At 45.7% G+C, this 17,036-nt stretch overlaps 1 protein-coding gene across 2 annotated transcripts; it reads left to right on the top strand.

The window, feature by feature from the left end:
* The first annotated feature begins 1,153 nt into the window (after positions 1-1,153).
* Positions 1,154-16,719, top strand: ube2d2 (ubiquitin-conjugating enzyme E2D 2 (UBC4/5 homolog, yeast)). Of its 2 annotated transcripts, none has more exons than XM_086222913.1 (7): positions 1,154-1,428; positions 2,971-3,034; positions 11,908-11,939; positions 12,094-12,171; positions 12,250-12,355; positions 14,609-14,702; positions 15,557-16,719. In XM_086222913.1, the coding sequence occupies exons 1-7, from the start codon at positions 1,405-1,407 to the stop codon at positions 15,600-15,602; spliced, it is 444 nt and encodes a 147-aa protein (XP_086079039.1). In that variant the 5' UTR covers positions 1,154-1,404; the 3' UTR covers positions 15,603-16,719. The 2 variants fall into 2 exon arrangements, with proteins under 2 accessions (XP_086079039.1, XP_086079040.1); XM_086222914.1 differs by lacking the exon at positions 1,154-1,428 and adding an exon at positions 1,911-2,042.
* Positions 16,720-17,036: the final 317 nt, after the last annotated feature.

The raw sequence follows: 17,036 nt of genomic DNA, 5'->3' as shown, positions 1-17,036 counted from the left end.
TCAGTTGGGTCTGTAAATGTGTGTATTTGCTGCTTTTTGTGCTCGATATTATTGCAAATTAAATGGATAAGTGGATGTTAAGATAACCTAGTTAGTGACACACACACAGATTTCTGGCAACTCTCCTGTAGGTTTCTGTCATTTCAGTAATCAGACTGTCATTACAGACCCAAGACCCTCAAATTTGGTGTACGCTTCAGCAGATTTGTGCACTTCTGGATTGGATTAAAGGATTTGGGTTAATGGAATCAAGGACATGGGGCCTATGCACACCTGGTATTAAAATCCACCCAGAGAAATATGGCCACTGGTGGTCTGCCTCAGTACCAGGTGTGCACACACTGACTGCATCCTGAGATCCAGTCATTGAAACCCCATTCAGACATCTTCTGGACCACACGTGGCGACATTCTTTCAGTGGTGTGGAGACCTGAGCATCCTGAACGTTTACCGGGCCACAGTGAAGGAGCGCCTTAGCAGCTGATGTCCTTTATTTAAGCAGAAATATCACCACTTAATGTCTAAATGGGGGCATATCGTTCCAACCTCTGATCATGTTAAGAGTTTTAAGAGAGATGTTGTGACTGTAACAAACATTTTTAGAGGACTGTTTGTTAGGAAGAACCATTATTTCTCTTTTCTGCTTTTAATTTCCCACTGATAATCATGAGAAACCTACAGCTCGCTGTCTTATTTAAGAGGGAGTGCCTCCCAACATCAGCTGATTTCTCTCTCTCCCTACTCAGCTCCCAACTAACCCCAAGCAAGATAGAATGGTAATTCTTTTAGGGTTAAAATGTCAATGAGTGCATGTGTCGATCTGCAGGGTCCACAGCAACAAGTAACCCTCTTTCTCCTCAGGTTCTGAGCGACAGCCTCCCGTGGGCTGACTGTGATAACCAAACGGCCACCAATGCAGGTCAAAGGTTGCAAATCAAAGTACAGTGTGTGTTTCTTTGAGCGGCAAGGATAAATCCAAACCCAGGACACACACTTGGAGATGCATTTTACAGCCAAGGGCGAACGCACACAGCGGAGCTGACCTCGCGACGTCGGATCACATCAGGACGGACCTCGACAGCGGGTGCGCGCAGGGCCATGAGGACATGCAGCTCTCTTATTGTGAAGGGTTGGGGCAGGAAGTGTTTTCGTTGTTGCTGCTGGCGGAAGACGGGCCGCAGTGATTTGATAGCCGCTGCAGCAGGAGGAAGGACCGCGGGTCTACCCTTCTGTATTTCAATTTCGACTCGAAATTGTATCGGTGGCTCTTTGTAGCAGCGATCGGTAACCTGCGCGAACTGCACCGTTGTTCTATGATACACAAGTTGCTGTATTCTCAACGGACAGTAAAATCAATCGCCATTTTAATCGCACGTTTTCCCTGACAGAAGCGCTAGCACAACAATGGCTCTGAAAAGAATTCACAAGGTAAGGAAGTGAACGACGAGGCCCCGGATTTCGCAGTTTCGTTTGGGATTTTGTCCCAAGGTTTGCCACCTGATGCTTGTCTGCGGGGTTTATTATCTCGAGGATAACTTACGGATATTGACGAAGTAGCTCCGGCTGGGCTCCAAGTCCCCGCTAACGGTCCCGGAGCAGCGACAGACGGCAGTGCGCCGCTCTCCTGCGCTGGCGAGTACTGCTGTAACGGGCCACCTCCATCACTGACACCCGGCAGCCGCCGCTGCTCCGGGATACGGCGTATAGCAGTCCTGCCCACACGCCGAATCTACTATCTGATTTGATTTCTGGATTTGTGGGTCGGCTAAAAGCGAACAATAGCAGTATGTTAACCTTGGCTATTTGGCAGCTAGCGCTGTGTCCCTGTGGCTAACCTCGGATAAGCTAAACGGCTCTTCTGATGAAGCTAGCTAAAGGCAGCGAGGCAAAGGTGGATGTCACAGGACCGTAGTTGTAGTTTCCGTACATGGAGGGTTGTCTGCTACGGTGTACCTCCCGGGTAGTGCCGTTCCACCGTAGGCAGGCTAGCTAACGGTGTGGTTTCACGGCACATAGTTGAGCTGCGCTGCTACATTTGACAGGTAACTTCTCTCCTTAGCGGCTAATGTTGCGCTATGCCTAGCTTGGTGAAATCGGCCCCGCGGTTCCTATATTTTTTTAAACAAATTCCAGTTTCCGGTCTCGTGAATCCACGTCTGTTTCTGACCCGTCAAGCATGTTTGAATGCAGGTAGATTGTGAGGACTCCGATTGTCTGAACGTGAGGGTGGATGCTGTTTGAGTGGCTATGCCATGTTTTAATATGTCGTTGTTGCGATGCCCGTCGGAACCACACATTTCCACGAGTCGTCAGAAGTGGGCTGGCAGTGTCTCGTGTTCGGGGGGACGTTGCTGGTTCCGTCGGGCCGCTGCAACAACAGGCCGCACGCGCCACCCGCCTCTGATGTCACGCTGCTGACAGCCGCCGAACATTCTTACTTTCTTCAGCTGAGCCTCCTGAATGCTGCGTTCAGTCTTTCAGTCGTGGGTTCATTCATTAAGCTCGTCCCATGTCATTATGGCTGGTCTCTCCCCATTCGCCGGCCTGCTTGCTAGCGCTACGCCAAGCTAACGTTTGCAAGCCTCCTCTTAACCAAAGCTCGGTCGCACGCCGTTAAGCTCACACAGGCTGGCCCACCGTCACATCTGCCATCCTGTAGTGATGTGAGCTGAGCTCTCTCCACGTACAGCCAGGTTGCGACTGGTGTAGAGGCCCCACCGATTGTTACCCCTGCAGGGAGACTTTGTGGCAACTGCAAGGGCACCTACCTTGGGGTCTTTTTACTCAGAAGATTTAGTCTACTGCCCGGAGGAGTTGCACTCCACAGATTCCTTATCTTAAGAGACGATTTAGTTTGTATTAACTTTGCGCGTTGTTGTTTGCACTTAGCTCATTGTTTGCTGTTATGAATTCTGCATGACCCTGCAGGACCCCACTTACTGACTTGTCATTTTATCTTTTGTGTGTCAGGAGTTGAATGACTTGGCACGGGACCCACCAGCCCAGTGTTCTGCAGGACCAGTAGGAGACGACAGTAAGATAACCATCCAACCCAACTCTCGCTTCCCCAGCCTTGACATTAAGTGGTAGTACAAAGCAAACCCCCTAGCGTTTGTCAGTCATATCAGTCTGCAAACAGGGAGAAAAAAAAAAAGTTTGTTACAATTTTTTTGATGATATGAATCTATCCTAAACTGGTTGGTCAGATGGGTGCTGCAGACGTCCAAGAGGATATATTCCTCCCTTCCATCAGGGAAAATGTTTTCACTGTCCCGGGGTGTGCTGACCAATCAGTGTCCTTCCATGATTTGTAGTTTTGACAAAGGCCAGAAGCTCCTGCTGCAGCTATTTGGGCTATTGAGATGTAGAGACAATAACCTTGCAGCAAAGTAATTAACGATGTTCGGTTTAACTGCCATCTTACCTCTCTGACTTTGGCAATGCTGAAATCTTAGTGGTTGGTCTCCACTGTTGATGAGTTGGGTTGCTATCTGGAGCATGAGTGGGTCTGGAGGAGCAGGACACTGTTTTTAACACCTTGGTGCCTGTGCTGGAGTTGAGTCCCTGTCCCTTTTCTCAAACCTGAGCTCCAGCCGGCCTGCAGGGTAACGCCGATCGTCTCTCTTCTCTGGAAGATGTTGCCTCTTCACGTGTTCCTTTCTTCTATGTTTGCCATCTTTTAAAAACAAAAAGAAGCATGAAATGCAAATCTGAATCTGACTGGGCTCATTTGTCCATAGTGTGAACCTGAGTTCTCTTAGTCACTCGTAACCTTGTGTCTTATTTGCTACCTGTTTTAGTCAAACACATTTAGGAATGCCGCAGGGCTCCCGTTTTGTTCTCGGCAGCAGCACACATCTCTTCCGTCATATATGTTGTTAATCTGATTGGTCCATATTGACTGTGACACACAGAGCACTCATCCAGACAACTTCCAGTTAGTTTTTGAAGGTCCTCTCATGTCCCCTATGGGCATCCATTCCACATTTTAATCCAGCCAACCGGTTTGGATTTATCCCCTTGGCTGTGAGATTGAATTTTCTCTAACCCTTCGCTCTCAGTTAAGATTGATGACTACAAAGACATGTAGGGATGTAGTCAAAGGCCCATAGCATTTTGTTGACTGCAGCTCAGTTACTCCATGAATTACAAGTCTTTGTAGAGCTGTCAAATTTTCAAAAAAAACCTCAAGTTTGAATATTCTCTGTAGATGGAGTTCCAAATCTATTCACATGTATATTTTTGATGTTGTCAGATGTCAGAGATGGTCCTTTTTTTAAAGAACGTTCTCAAGAGGACAAAAGGTATTAGAGCTGTAACTATGGTGTATTACATGGACTGAGTCTTGTGAAAAAAACCTGGTTGACTTCCATAATCTTCCCGCCATTCCTGCTGCAAGTCTGTTTCGTTTGTGCTTGCAGGGAATTCTCATCTTTAGATTCTTTGCCACTGATTTACTTTCCTAGTCATTTCATCAGATATAATTGTTCAGTTGAATACAATACAAACGTTCAGTCAGAATTGTTTTTCAATGACATTTGTGTATATTTTTTGTAATTTATTTGTCAGAAAGGAAATAATTATACATGTTAGTTATTGAGGTTGTTTTTAAAATTCTGCTCTTAACAGTCCCGCCTGCATACAACGGCACTGGCAGCACCAACCAAGTTAAATCATTTCATACTTGTCTGACAGCGTAGCCCAAACATGGACGTATTTGTTCCGTTCAGGCAGAACTGAAGTTCATTTCGTTCGTCAAGCGTGTGTAATGAAGTTGCCCACAAGTGTGTTGTCATTTCACCCCCCCAATTTTTTCATGTAAATCATGTCCACAGTGTGTGAATATGGCAGTAATTGGCAACTACCAATCGTCAAAGTAGAAGCTTGCTGGAAAACTGATATAGGTATTTAATTCTTTTGAAGCTGAAGTGTCACTCACACAAATCTTGCAAACGCCACGCTGCTGAACTTTCTTTGAGGCGGTGTCTGACTCCCACGCAGCTGCCGTTTTCTTTCACTTCAGTTTGAAAGCAAACCACACATGAACACTTGGGCTGTCACTTTCATTCAGAGTTCAAGCATTTGTTTTCCATCTTAATGAGCTGATCAGACAGTTTGGAAGTAATTCCTTGTTCTGTGGATGGCTTTCTTAAACTTCCATCCCTTGGATCTGCTGCATGCCCTTTGACCTATCAGTAAACCAAGCTGGTGTTTTGTTGTTCGTGAAATGAAAGACAAGCGTGAGCAGAGCTGTTCTGAGCGGACAGTCACGGCACCGAAACATCCGAGAAGCAGTGTGTGGAAGTCCACTTTGGCTCACTTGCTAACGATAGCTGAGCTCGCCCAGCCTTGTTTGACTGCGTATTATTGGGCCGCTCCACCTCAGCTGGTCCCTCAACAGAAGCTCTTAAAACCGTCATCACTGTTAAGATCCCAGTTGCTGCCGGCACCAATGACCACAACAACCACACCATTATTCATGCTCGTTTTATAACGGTAGATAGATGGATGGATGGGATTTTTTTTCTTTTTCTGAGTGCAAACAGCATGTTTGCCGGGGACACTCGACAGGTTGGCAGAGTCATGGTGAAAGCTGTAATGCCAGTCAGCCATGTTCATATTTGCCAATAGGCTCCTTATGTTGGGCTGAGAAATCAGTGCATAACCCTTTAACAGTCTTGTGTTGCTTATACAAAGATCTCATCACCAAAAAGAAGGCCTTTGCAAAGTTTCGAAATGTCGGATAACCGTCCAGCACAGTCCGATGTTTCTGGCTGGACTGGAGGGCCTCATGTTGCTGGGAGCTCAAATGCCCACCACTGCTCAGCGCTAGAATGTTGGAGTTTCTCAATGGCGGCTGCTTGTTCAACATGAAACGGCAGTAAGTGAAGTACGTTGCTAGTCTGGGGTGTACAGGGTTTCCCTTAGTTCAATGCTGCCCCCCCCCCCCGCCCCAAAGTATTTATTGTCGTGAGATAAATGATGTTTACCTGCTGTCAAACTTGCTGACTACTTTTAATTAGCATTTCCTTTCTTATTAACTTAGTAAGAAAAGACTGGTGCTGTCCCCTGGGAGGGGAATCACTGAATTAAATGACTGGCATTATAACATTCATCTTCGTCTTTGTCGTCCTCCTCTTAACTGGTGGGTCCAGGTCATGGGGGCAGCAGCCTCAGCAAGGAAGCCCAGACTGTCCTCTCTCCAGCCACGTCCACCAGCTCTTCAGGGGGAATCCTGAGGCGTTCCCAGGTCAGCCGAGAGATATAATCCCTCCAGCGTGTCCTGGGTCTGCCCCGAGGCTTCCTCCTGTGACAGTGGGTTAGGGTTAGGCACGGTTCTTCTTTTTGTACCATGGAAGAAAGTCAGGAGCTCTCTACTTTGCAGAGGTCATTTTCACACCTTCAGGGACCTTAAAGGGGCCCACCAGCTCTCTCCCCCGAAACATGACTCCACCCCCTCCTTGCTGACGTCCCAGCCTTGTTGGGACATGGTGGCCATCCACTACTCTGTGTGAAAGTTTATTTGAAGGTCCTCATTGATAGTTAATGATCATAATTGTATAGATAATGAATGTTAAGTCAATAATGTTTGATAAGACGTGATGAGTAACATTTCCCAGAAATTCAGAATTTTCCCATTATTCATATCTTAGTATTAATCAGAGTTGACTCTGGGCCTGGGTGGCCCGGTGGAACAGTGGTAAACACGGTGGCCCCCCAGCAAGAAGGTTGTGGGTGGAGCCCCGGCTGCAGCACGGGGTCTTTCTGGGTGAGTCTCCATGTTCTCCCTGTTCCTGCTGGGTTCTCTCTGGTACTCCAGCTTCCTCCACAGTCCAAAGACATCAAGAGGGACCAGGTTAATCCAGACTCTAAATTGACCGTAGGCGTGGCTGGGAGAGCCAATGGTTGTCTGTCTCTATGTGTTGGCCCTGCCATGGACTGGTGACCTGTCCAGGGGGAAGGCTGCTGGGATAGGCTCCACCCACACCACCCTCAACAGGAGAAGAGGGAGCAGATGGAGGGATGGATGGATGGAGGGATGATGGAGGTCCTTGGCAGAATGTTGTTAGGCTTTTTGTGTTATTTAATTACACATGGTAAGTGGTATAACACCAGTAAGGGGGTGTAACAATTCGTTTGAACAACGATTTGATTCATATCAAGATTTGTGGTTACCAATACGATTCAAAAAATTCTACCAGTGTGACTGTGAAATAAACACCTGGATACTGGACAGTGCAGGGGAAGTTTCCTAGATTCATATTGTTTGTTTATATTCATAATTAATTTATGGCTGATTCATTTACAACAAACAACAAGTAAACACCTATTAATGGCAAATGCATTCAGGTTTTATGTGAATGAAGTGCAACCAACACTTCAGGTTGAATTAACAAGTTCACCTTTTCTGCTCTTGTTCTCAATATTCAGTACATTTTCAATAAAAGTACAGTGAGTGCCACCAACATTTCAACAGTAGGTTTACCTGCTACTTCTGCTTTGGTTTTGCAACATAAAGATAGTACAATATTTCATATCAAAATTAAAGTGCAACCAGCCTCTCTTCAGGTGGATTTAACAGCAGGTTTACCTGCTACGTTGCTTTTACGTGTCCCAACAGCAAGCGACTTATTTAGAACAGCCCCATCTTTGCAAAAGCCAAAGTGTTTCCACGCGCTGGACCCCAGTTGTGACGTGATAATTCCTTGTTACTGGCTTCTCCTCTGTCTTCCAGCATGCTACGTTTTGTTGATACAGTTGATTGATTACGTTTTAAGATGATGTCAGATGGATGTATGTCGTCTGGAAGGCCAGCTTGCCGAACACGCATCGATGTAGCTGGGTCATAGGAAGATAAATCGTTACATTGATGTTGTAGATGAATCCTAACACCCTAAAGGTAAGCCCATAACAAAGTCAAATTGGGTAATTGAAAATGAAGTGAAAGTCACTCGTTCACTGTCAAACCTGATCAAGTTAAGTGCTTGTAACTGTTGAATTCCTTTCAAACAGTGTAAAACCAGGACAGCCATTCAGTGTCAGTTGATGCCCACAATGATGCTCAGTGGAGATGCTCTTGTACAGCGGAGGCTTTTCATTCCTGCTGACATCTGCATCCCTCTTTCTCAGATCAGGGAAATGGTACAGGGATGAAATTTGCATTGGGTGTGTTTACTTGGACTTAGTAGCCTGGTTATGGGCCATATTCATGATATGGTGTTGACATGCACCCAGAGAGACCTGAATCTTGATCAGTATGAGTATCCCAGTCTCTGATGACTGCATCTGCTCTGAGGTTTATTTTTTATAGCACAAACCATGTTAAAGATTTAGCAACGTTTGACAGAAGCTGGGTCACAGCCACTTCTTTGGTTCTTATGTTCGGCCAAGTGGTCATGCCTCGTCAGGGCTTTCCAGCGTGAACTGACTCGCTTCATCATACGTGTCAGGAAACCATCATCCTGTAACCTGTTAGTCTAAAACTTAAAAACTTTCTCCTGTGTAAATACCTAGTAATACTCAATTATTTAATGACTGAAAGACAAAACTCAATTTCTCCAGCGCTCCCGCAAAAGATGCTCTTGCTGCTGCCGCCATGTTTGATTTGCTGATGCGCCACTTGACTGAGGCCTTGCCTTCACAAGTTCAACTGCTGTCAGTCTCAGGCTAAGGTGTTTACATTCAGTTCTCCAGGTAACAAGGCCAGGTTTCTTAAAAAGGGGTAAGGACTTATCCCAGTTTCTGTAATTCTGTAATGGCAAGGTTTCTGTTCCATATAAATGACAGTGGTGGCCTGCCACTCCTTCATAGCTACTTACTTATGGAGAGATGCTGAAACATTGGAAAGTGTACTGTCCTGACAAATATTTATATGAGCACGCACATATGTGGGATACATAAACAGCGATCCTAACACAATGCCTCAATGAGCTTTATTTTGTAAGAAGGGGTGCAGGAAGTGGCATTGCTTTTTCCTTGTAGTTATGTGGTGGCACAAGCTAGCAAGAGTGGCCAAACAGTGTTGCCTACTTGGCAACTTTGTCCCAAGAACTGGCAGCTTTTCTGACCTGCTTGGCGTCTTAAATCGTCAAAAGTGACTAGTTACCAAGTAGGGACTTTTTCTGGTCTTGGGGAGAATGTTTGTGTTGACACCAGTATCTTTTAGAGGCAACGTAACCTTAAAGCACTTTACTCGGTTCACCAGTTCCTCCCCTTAACGAGCTCCGGGGGCTGACACAAGCCCCTCCCCAGTCTCAACGCAGTCTTGCACTTTATTTCTTTATTGAAAGGATCCCCATAAGGTGCTGCTGTGGCAGTTAACCAGTCTTCCTGGGGTCTCATACACAAAAACATTTAAGTTCAAATGAACGTTGAATATGCAGATTTCTTTTAATTTAAATTCGTTTTGAAGCACAATTTATAACAGCAAAAGGGGTGAAGGCTCACTGCATACAGCCCAGCAGTCATGCCTGCAGCTGAAGCAGAGAAGGTCCGTACCACTCGGAAGTCATGCAGTTATTTTGAAAAGTGAGATATTTCAACTGTAAAATTCGGCGCAGCTGTTTGTTCAAAGTTGCAGCCTGGTGCAGAGGAATTTTTTGGGCTTGGGAGGCTATCTGTCCACTCCAGACGGGAGAGGAATCGTCATAGACGTGAATAGGAGATCTGTGAATCTGTGCTTGATTACTCGTCCTCAAGGACCTGGTGCCTGTGACGTAGACTGAAATTGAGTTGTTAGAACAGAAAGTATGAGTATAAAAAGAACTGAATGATCAGGAAGGATGAAGTGCAGTCTCAAAGCAAATTAATACATTTTCATAGGATTACATTCAGTTTCACGTTTATTGCATTGCTGTTCCGAATCATAAATTAAATTTCAAATTGTGCTCTTCCAGTTTTGAATGCAATGATTCAGGCTGGCCAGTTCAGATTCAAATATTAGTCTTTCAAATCCTGTTTCTGGTGGCACTGTGTCAGCTCACTGACTTATCGGGTGTTTGAGTGCGTTATTATGCTTTTTCATCATTTCTGAACTATGAATGAAAGTTAATTTTGCAGAGCTTCCCTAAAGAGGCGAGCAGCAGGCCAACATAGTAGAGTTGCTTTCTCCAGGCCTGCAACACAAAAATACTTCTGTGTTTGTTCACTTCACATCAGACTGTTAGCCTGGGCCGGTACCAAACTGGATTAGCAGCCTGAAGCTAAAGGAAAGCACTGGTCCTTCATGAACTGGAAGAGATGAAGAGCCAGAAGCTGTAGGATCATGTGACCAGCATCCAGCCATTTTTAGTTTGTGTCAGTAATCAGACAATAAGGGTTGTTAGTAACGTTCTCCATCTACTCTGAACTCCTGCACCAGCTACTAAAGGGGGGGGGGGGGGTTGGCAGTGCTCGGCAGTGCTCACCAGCCCATCAGAAGTTCTCAGAATGGTGACCAATCACAGCCGAGTGGATGGGGGGGGGGGGGGGGGGGCGTACACAGAAGGTGGCAAAGGGGAGTAGTGCATTACACAGATGGGTTGCAGAAAACAGAAGGGAGATGGCCAGAGGGGTCCAGAGGGGTCCAGAGGGGTCCAGGACTAGTTATAGACCCCGAGGAGCAGAATAGATCCCCTCTAAAGAAGCACCAGTCTAAGACTGTGCACTTTCCTGTATACTGTTTCATCCCAGTTGTCATATTCTGTCAAAGTGACACCACAATGTTGTAAATAAAAACTCCTAATTCCTGCTTTTTGTATTTGTAGTTTTTCTGCTCTAGTTACACATCTCGATGTATCATAGGTGAGTTGTCTTGATATACAGTGATGTCTATTATGACTACTACTACTACTACTACTACTACTACTACTACTACTACTACCCCCCACTATTGTGGGGACATTCAGTGTTGATTTCTGTTGAACAAACAATGGTGATGACTGCCAGTGCTGATTCAGCTGCTTTGACTGAAAGGCGTGCCAGTGTTCGTCCCAAGCTTTCACTTGCCTTTCTGAAGCTACAGCTGGCAGTCTTGGCTGAGTTCAGTCACAGTGGTTACAGGTGTTCACAGCTGTCGATGCTGTTCATGCTCCCACAACCTAACCTGATCATTCAGAAGCAGGGAGGTTGGTGAGGTCACTCAAGGGTCAAACATGGGTTTTCGGTTGTTGTGGTGAAAGAAGTACGCGCCCGTGGTTAGCAAAGCAAACCTGGATAATTAAGGTGACTTTCCTCCAGTGCTTCAAATCTCCGACACGTGTGTGGTGTGTGATTGGAGTTCTGCCGTCAACCATAAATGCAGAGGCTGTTAAAGCTTGTTGTCTCTACCGGTAACTTCCACAGCCTTTTGTGAACCCATCTGTGTTCAAGCAGACAGCGCCGTTCAGTTGAGCTCTTAGAGCGCCGTTTTTTTTCATCTGAGGTGCTTAGCAGGCTTATGCCACAACTATGAGGCCTCGTCACCAAATGTGGTGGTGGGGTGAAGTAAGGACCAAGGAAGATGAAATTAAAATGGGCACATGATGGCAAGGCGCGTTAGCTCCAGGGGCCAGTGGTGCTTTGGTGGATCCAAGTCTCTTTGTGGTGTTCACGCTGAAAGTCTCTGAAGTCAGAAGTGGAGCTTCTTAAAAGCCACCGTACTTGATTTTCTCGACGTGTGTGTGGTGATGCTGTTGAGTTCATTCCCCTCCCTGCTCCCCATGAACCTCTCTAAGAAAGTGCTTCTACAAACCTGAACAGGTCCTTGAAGCGGTACCTTCAACAGGACTCATTTGCAGAGCTGGAGGGAGTTGAGGCTGTGTGTCCCAAGTTGAACTTCATTTCAAATGTGTAATACACATGCATGTTCATGTTGCATCACTTAACAGTTCTCAGCAACACATTGGGTTCTTGTTGTCATAATGAATTCCTTTTGTCTTTTTTTCTTAGTGTTTCACTGGCAAGCCACAATAATGGGACCTGTAAGTATCCACTTCTGGTTTTGCTGGGATTTACATTTAAGCTCTGCATCTTGATAAAGGCTCACTCTCTCACTGACAGCATTGCTTGTATTTCTACCAGTAGGGTTGTCATCCTGACCGTTCTTGGACTTATGTGCTTTTCTCCCTGCATTAGAATGACAGTCCTTACCAGAGCGGGGTTTTCTTCTTGACCATACACTTCCCCACAGACTACCCCTTCAAACCACCAAAGGTAAGCAGGACTCCCTGCAAAAGCACGCTACGGTCTCTCTCGCCTTCCTCCTGTTCATTTCTCTTCTTCTGTTCTCAGGTTGCATTTACCACAAGAATCTACCACCCAAATATCAACAGCAACGGCAGCATTTGTCTTGACATCCTGCGATCACAGTGGTCTCCGGCTCTCACCATCTCCAAAGGTCGGCTGCTTCTTACTGGACTTCAGGCCATAGAAAGTACACAACTAGCGCGTATTGTGCCTGACCCAGAGTGCTAATTGCTCCCGCATTCTTGGTGTCCTGTAAAAGTGAGCAACTAGGGAGGGACGTCTGTCAGTAAAAACACGTGCTGTTGACCTCCCTGACTCTGCTTGACTGTGAGCTCACGATAACCACGACCAACTGAACGCTAAAAGCTCTACTGTGGGAGCTGGGCGCCCAGCAGAGGCCAGGCTGATGATTACTGAGTAAGCGAGTAGCACCACGAACTGTAGCTGCACAACTAACTAAGTTAACTAACTCCATGTAACTATAACAAGCAAAGCTTTCTGGCCATCAGGAATCTCCAATAACCATCTGGGTGCTCAACTCTTTTCAGCCCTTTTTGGGCCCCATTCCCAGGGAGGCTGATGTGGCCCTAAGGTGAGCGTAGCTGTAGCTGCCGCCTTGGGCAGGAGGGGCGGCAAACCCTCAGGAAACTCTGCAAAGCCCTGACAGATGAGGCAGAGCAGCTGGAGGACTTCCTTCATTTTCTGTTTTTTTTAATTGTTTTATTTTGAAAAAACAAAATATAATACTATAAAATAACATTTATATGTATTAACCCTTTAACCAGCAAGGAAGTTTTTTTTTTTTATTTCTTTATAATTTATTTCACCAAGTGGACTTAAAGTACTAACAGTGAACATACAGTACAAGCAACTACAGAGTTACTGTGTGTGTGAGTAACAGAAGATGTGGTATTATTATGTCCAATAGGGTATAGATAATGTCATGAGATGAATAAAAAAATTAAAACAAAAATATGAATTTGGAAAAAGGGGAAAGAGAATCATGATAATCAGAATAATAAACATCTGTAATATGAAATGATGTATGTTAATATGTGATGTAGTGTAGTCTAATTTCAACTAATCCAGTGTGGCAGTATAGTATCAGACAAAACACGACAGTCCCGGGTCGTGCAAGACATTCTAGTGTAGTACAGCACAGTGCAATACAGAGTAATGTAAGATCATATGATGGGATGTGACATGTCTCAATAATCCACTATGACATTAAACATCACACTAGCAAACCCTAACATAAACCAATAAATCATGACAGTCACTGGATGTATTATTAAAATTATAATCATTAGTTTCTATTTTAATGAGGGGCGTGGCCAAACCGGGGGAGGAGGCTGGCAAACTGGGGGTCACCTTGCCAGGCCCCAAAAAGCCCGGCAAGGAGTCCCAGTGGGAGATGGCAGCAGGAGAGCCTCCCCCTCATATTAGTTTTGGTCTGCTCGATCGATCGATCGTACCTTGGGCCGCCGCCGAGGACTTCTCTTTTAAATATGTTCCAGTTCATCCTAAATACCACAGCTATGGTTTTGAACCGTCGTCTCTGAGGCCCCGCCCCAGAACCCCTGCAGTCTAAGCGCTGCCCCGCTAACAGGTGAAGGGATCAGCTAAGAAATCACATCTTGTTTTGGGGAAATTAGTTTGAAAACACTGACGTAAACGTGTCATATTTTGTTTCATAGGAAGACAACACGAAGGGTCACACAGCTGACTCTGATTACATGGTTCGTAACAGATGAACCTGATTTAACTGCATTGATGAGTTCTGGTTATTACAAGTAACTGTTTGAATAACTAGATGAACTTTAGAGGTGGAAACTTTAGCATCGATCACACATTTTCACTGTTCTGAGACAATAAAGCCCGAAACAGTCGAGAATGTGACATAAATATAACCCGCAGGAAGGAACGTGTGCCCCCATCACTGCTGTACAAAACCCCTGAACCTGTGCGGATCGGGTCCTCCTCCTCCTCCTCCTCCTTCTCCTCCTAGTCTTGTCTGGCAGTCAGGACGCAGCCATGCCCTCTGCTGGTTACATGCAGCTCTTCATTTACAAGCTAAATCCACACACACAGGGTCAGGGGTCAACGGCGTGATTAAGTGTGGGAATTTTTGTTGTGCGTTACTTTTTCTACAATAAACCAACTGCAATGTCAACCAGTCACTATGCCATCTATAATTAAACTACAAAGGCATTTATTGTTAAATACATGAGCAAGTGAGCATAAATCTGAACAGAAATGGTTAAAGTTCTTTTTAATCATCTTGACTGAAGAAGGCATGAATGAAAATGCATCCAACACAGAGGTGCACGGTGACTGGGACATGCTGAGGGTGGAGAGTTCGTACTGCCCAGTTAACCTCTGACCTCTGCCACTTCCATCCCAGTTCTCCTGTCCATCTGCTCTCTGCTGTGTGACCCAAACCCGGATGACCCCCTAGTACCTGAGATCGCCCGCATCTACAAGACGGACAGGGAAAAGTAAGACTTGGTTTTCAGCCTCACGTGGGGGTTTAGGATTTTGTTTCCATGCTTGATACTGACCATCTGCGTCAAAGCAATGCTGTACAGTTTGTGTTTCTCCACCTGCATGGAGCCGTGCTGAGCTGTCCCCTGGGTGACAGTTGCTACCTGGCTGCTCGTCATGCGTGGGTCCTGACCTGCGAGGAGCCGATCTGCTCAACCTGAGAATGTGTTCATTCATGGCCAAAACCCAGCCCTCAAATTCTCCAACGCATGCTTGATAAATACTGCAATTGTTGGGAGCCAGAAATCCACCTGTAAATTCTTGCCAGAATATCTTGTCTCTGGCTCTGAATCACATGAGTTGCATGTGAATTGTACTGGATTACTCTTGTGGGGTTGAAGACTGCAAAAATGGGCACACTTGTTTCAAGGAATTTGCTCATCACTTAATTTTGTGGCTGATCTTTGGTCCTCTGGACACCCGCTGGTGTCTTCCCTGTCAGCTGTGTTCTTCATGTCCATGTGTGGCTTTACAGCTTTTTAGCCAAAAGGGTTATTTGACATTGTCAAGAGTTCAAATCTGGATTGGCAACTCCTGGTTTCTTTGAAGAAGCCAGATGTGTTGCTCTCAGTATCCTGCACTGTTGACACGAGTAGTAAAACCCAACCTGCAGACTTTAAGCGCAAGAGTGCAGGAGTGGCGAGCTCAGGTGGAGAACACATCAACGGAGATACTGAGGTGACAGTTTGGTCACAGTGCTGGTTTTTGGTAGTGGTTTTTGTTCCACTTGAAAAGTACAAATCTGAAAGTCTGTGTTAATGTGGTACAACAACTAAACCTCTTTCTCTTCATCTCTGCTTGTTCACAGGTACAACAAAATAGCTCGGGAATGGACACAAAAGTATGCAATGTAGTGTTGGAGTAGAATCCTGGCCAACCACCTCTACGACGTAAGGTTAGGGGAGCTTCAGATGTAAAGAGAAAAACAAAAAACCATTCAAACAAATGAAAAGTTTAAAACAAGATCTTGTTGGTTTCCATTGGAGTGCTTTCTTTGAGCCACGCCTCCCCTTCACCAGAGTACCTGTAAAACTCCCTCAGCCCCACCCCCTCATGCTGTCCCCCCTCCATCCCCGCCCACCTCCCACTGTACTAATTGTTAACATGCAATGGTAACGACTGTCTCTCCCTACTTTTTTTCACCTCCTCGGTCTCTTAAGATATCCCAAGTTTTCGTCCTTGCTCAGATACATTCGGTCATCATGCAGGTTTGGCTACTAACCCCCCTCCCAACACACACACACACACACACACACACACACAGCGCTGCACCCTCACTCACCCCCAGACGTCAATCACTAAAAGCATTCCTTAAAACATCTGTAAAACTTTGAGGGGACCTTTTGGGGGGGGCAAGAAGCTGGAGGGACTTTTACACTCTGCAACCTTCCTTGTTTTGTTTCCTCATCAAACCCATCAGTCCAGGTGACAACTCAAGGAGGCCGTTCTCCCCCGCAGGTGGAAGGGCACTCTGTGTTTTCTACCAATACTTGACCACAGAATCATTGCCGGCGGTGTCAAATGGTCTGTTGGTCTTCGGTTGGATACGATGAATGGACTTGAATAAATCCCCGCAATTCCTCACTCCCCCTCTCCCAAAACCACCTCACCCAAGCAACCCCTTTGTACACACACAGACACACACGCACGCACAACTGTCACCCCCCACCACAACCACCACATTTCTTTATTCACAATGTGGAGGTTCTGGACTAGGTATTTAAGCGATTTATTTTCTTAGTTCAACCTGTGTTTTTATTCCCCATAACTCTTTAGTTTTTTTCTTTTCTCTTTTTTTGCTATTGTTAATTAGAGGCTAACATCTTACATGGCTATGGGACTGGCTTGGGCTCTGGGTGCGAGGAGAACCCACTCTTCTTGCACAAAACCTCTGTATATTGAATTACCTGAGAGGCTCGTTGAGCTTTGTGTGTTGATTAAACTGTGTAATAAAAAGCCCCTGGACTCCTGTGTTGACTCACTCAGGTTCTTTTGGAGGACCCGTAGGGAGGATGCCGGGTCAGACTGAAGCCCAGTTTTGGTCGAATCTTCTTCCACGACCAGCTCTTTCATGGCCAAGTGAAAGAGACGTGATCCAGCTGCCATTGTGGGAACCAGAAGTTATTGGGTTTATGTGTCTCCCTCTAGTGGTCAACCCAGCATCATACTGACCTTCATTTGAATTGATGAGGATTGTCTGTTTACGTGTGGACGTCATAAAGACGTCATCCTTTCCTACAATTGCGTTTAGCAGACGTACAACACATTTTGTTCTCTGTAACCAGTTA

This window comes from Aulostomus chinensis, chromosome 13 (genome assembly GCF_037954235.1).
Source record: "Aulostomus chinensis isolate RoL2024-O1b breed Wild chromosome 13, RoL_Achi_v1.0, whole genome shotgun sequence".
In the NCBI taxonomy this organism is placed as follows: domain Eukaryota; kingdom Metazoa; phylum Chordata; class Actinopteri; order Syngnathiformes; family Aulostomidae; genus Aulostomus; species Aulostomus chinensis.
This window is presented reverse-complemented; position numbering and strand designations above follow the sequence as displayed.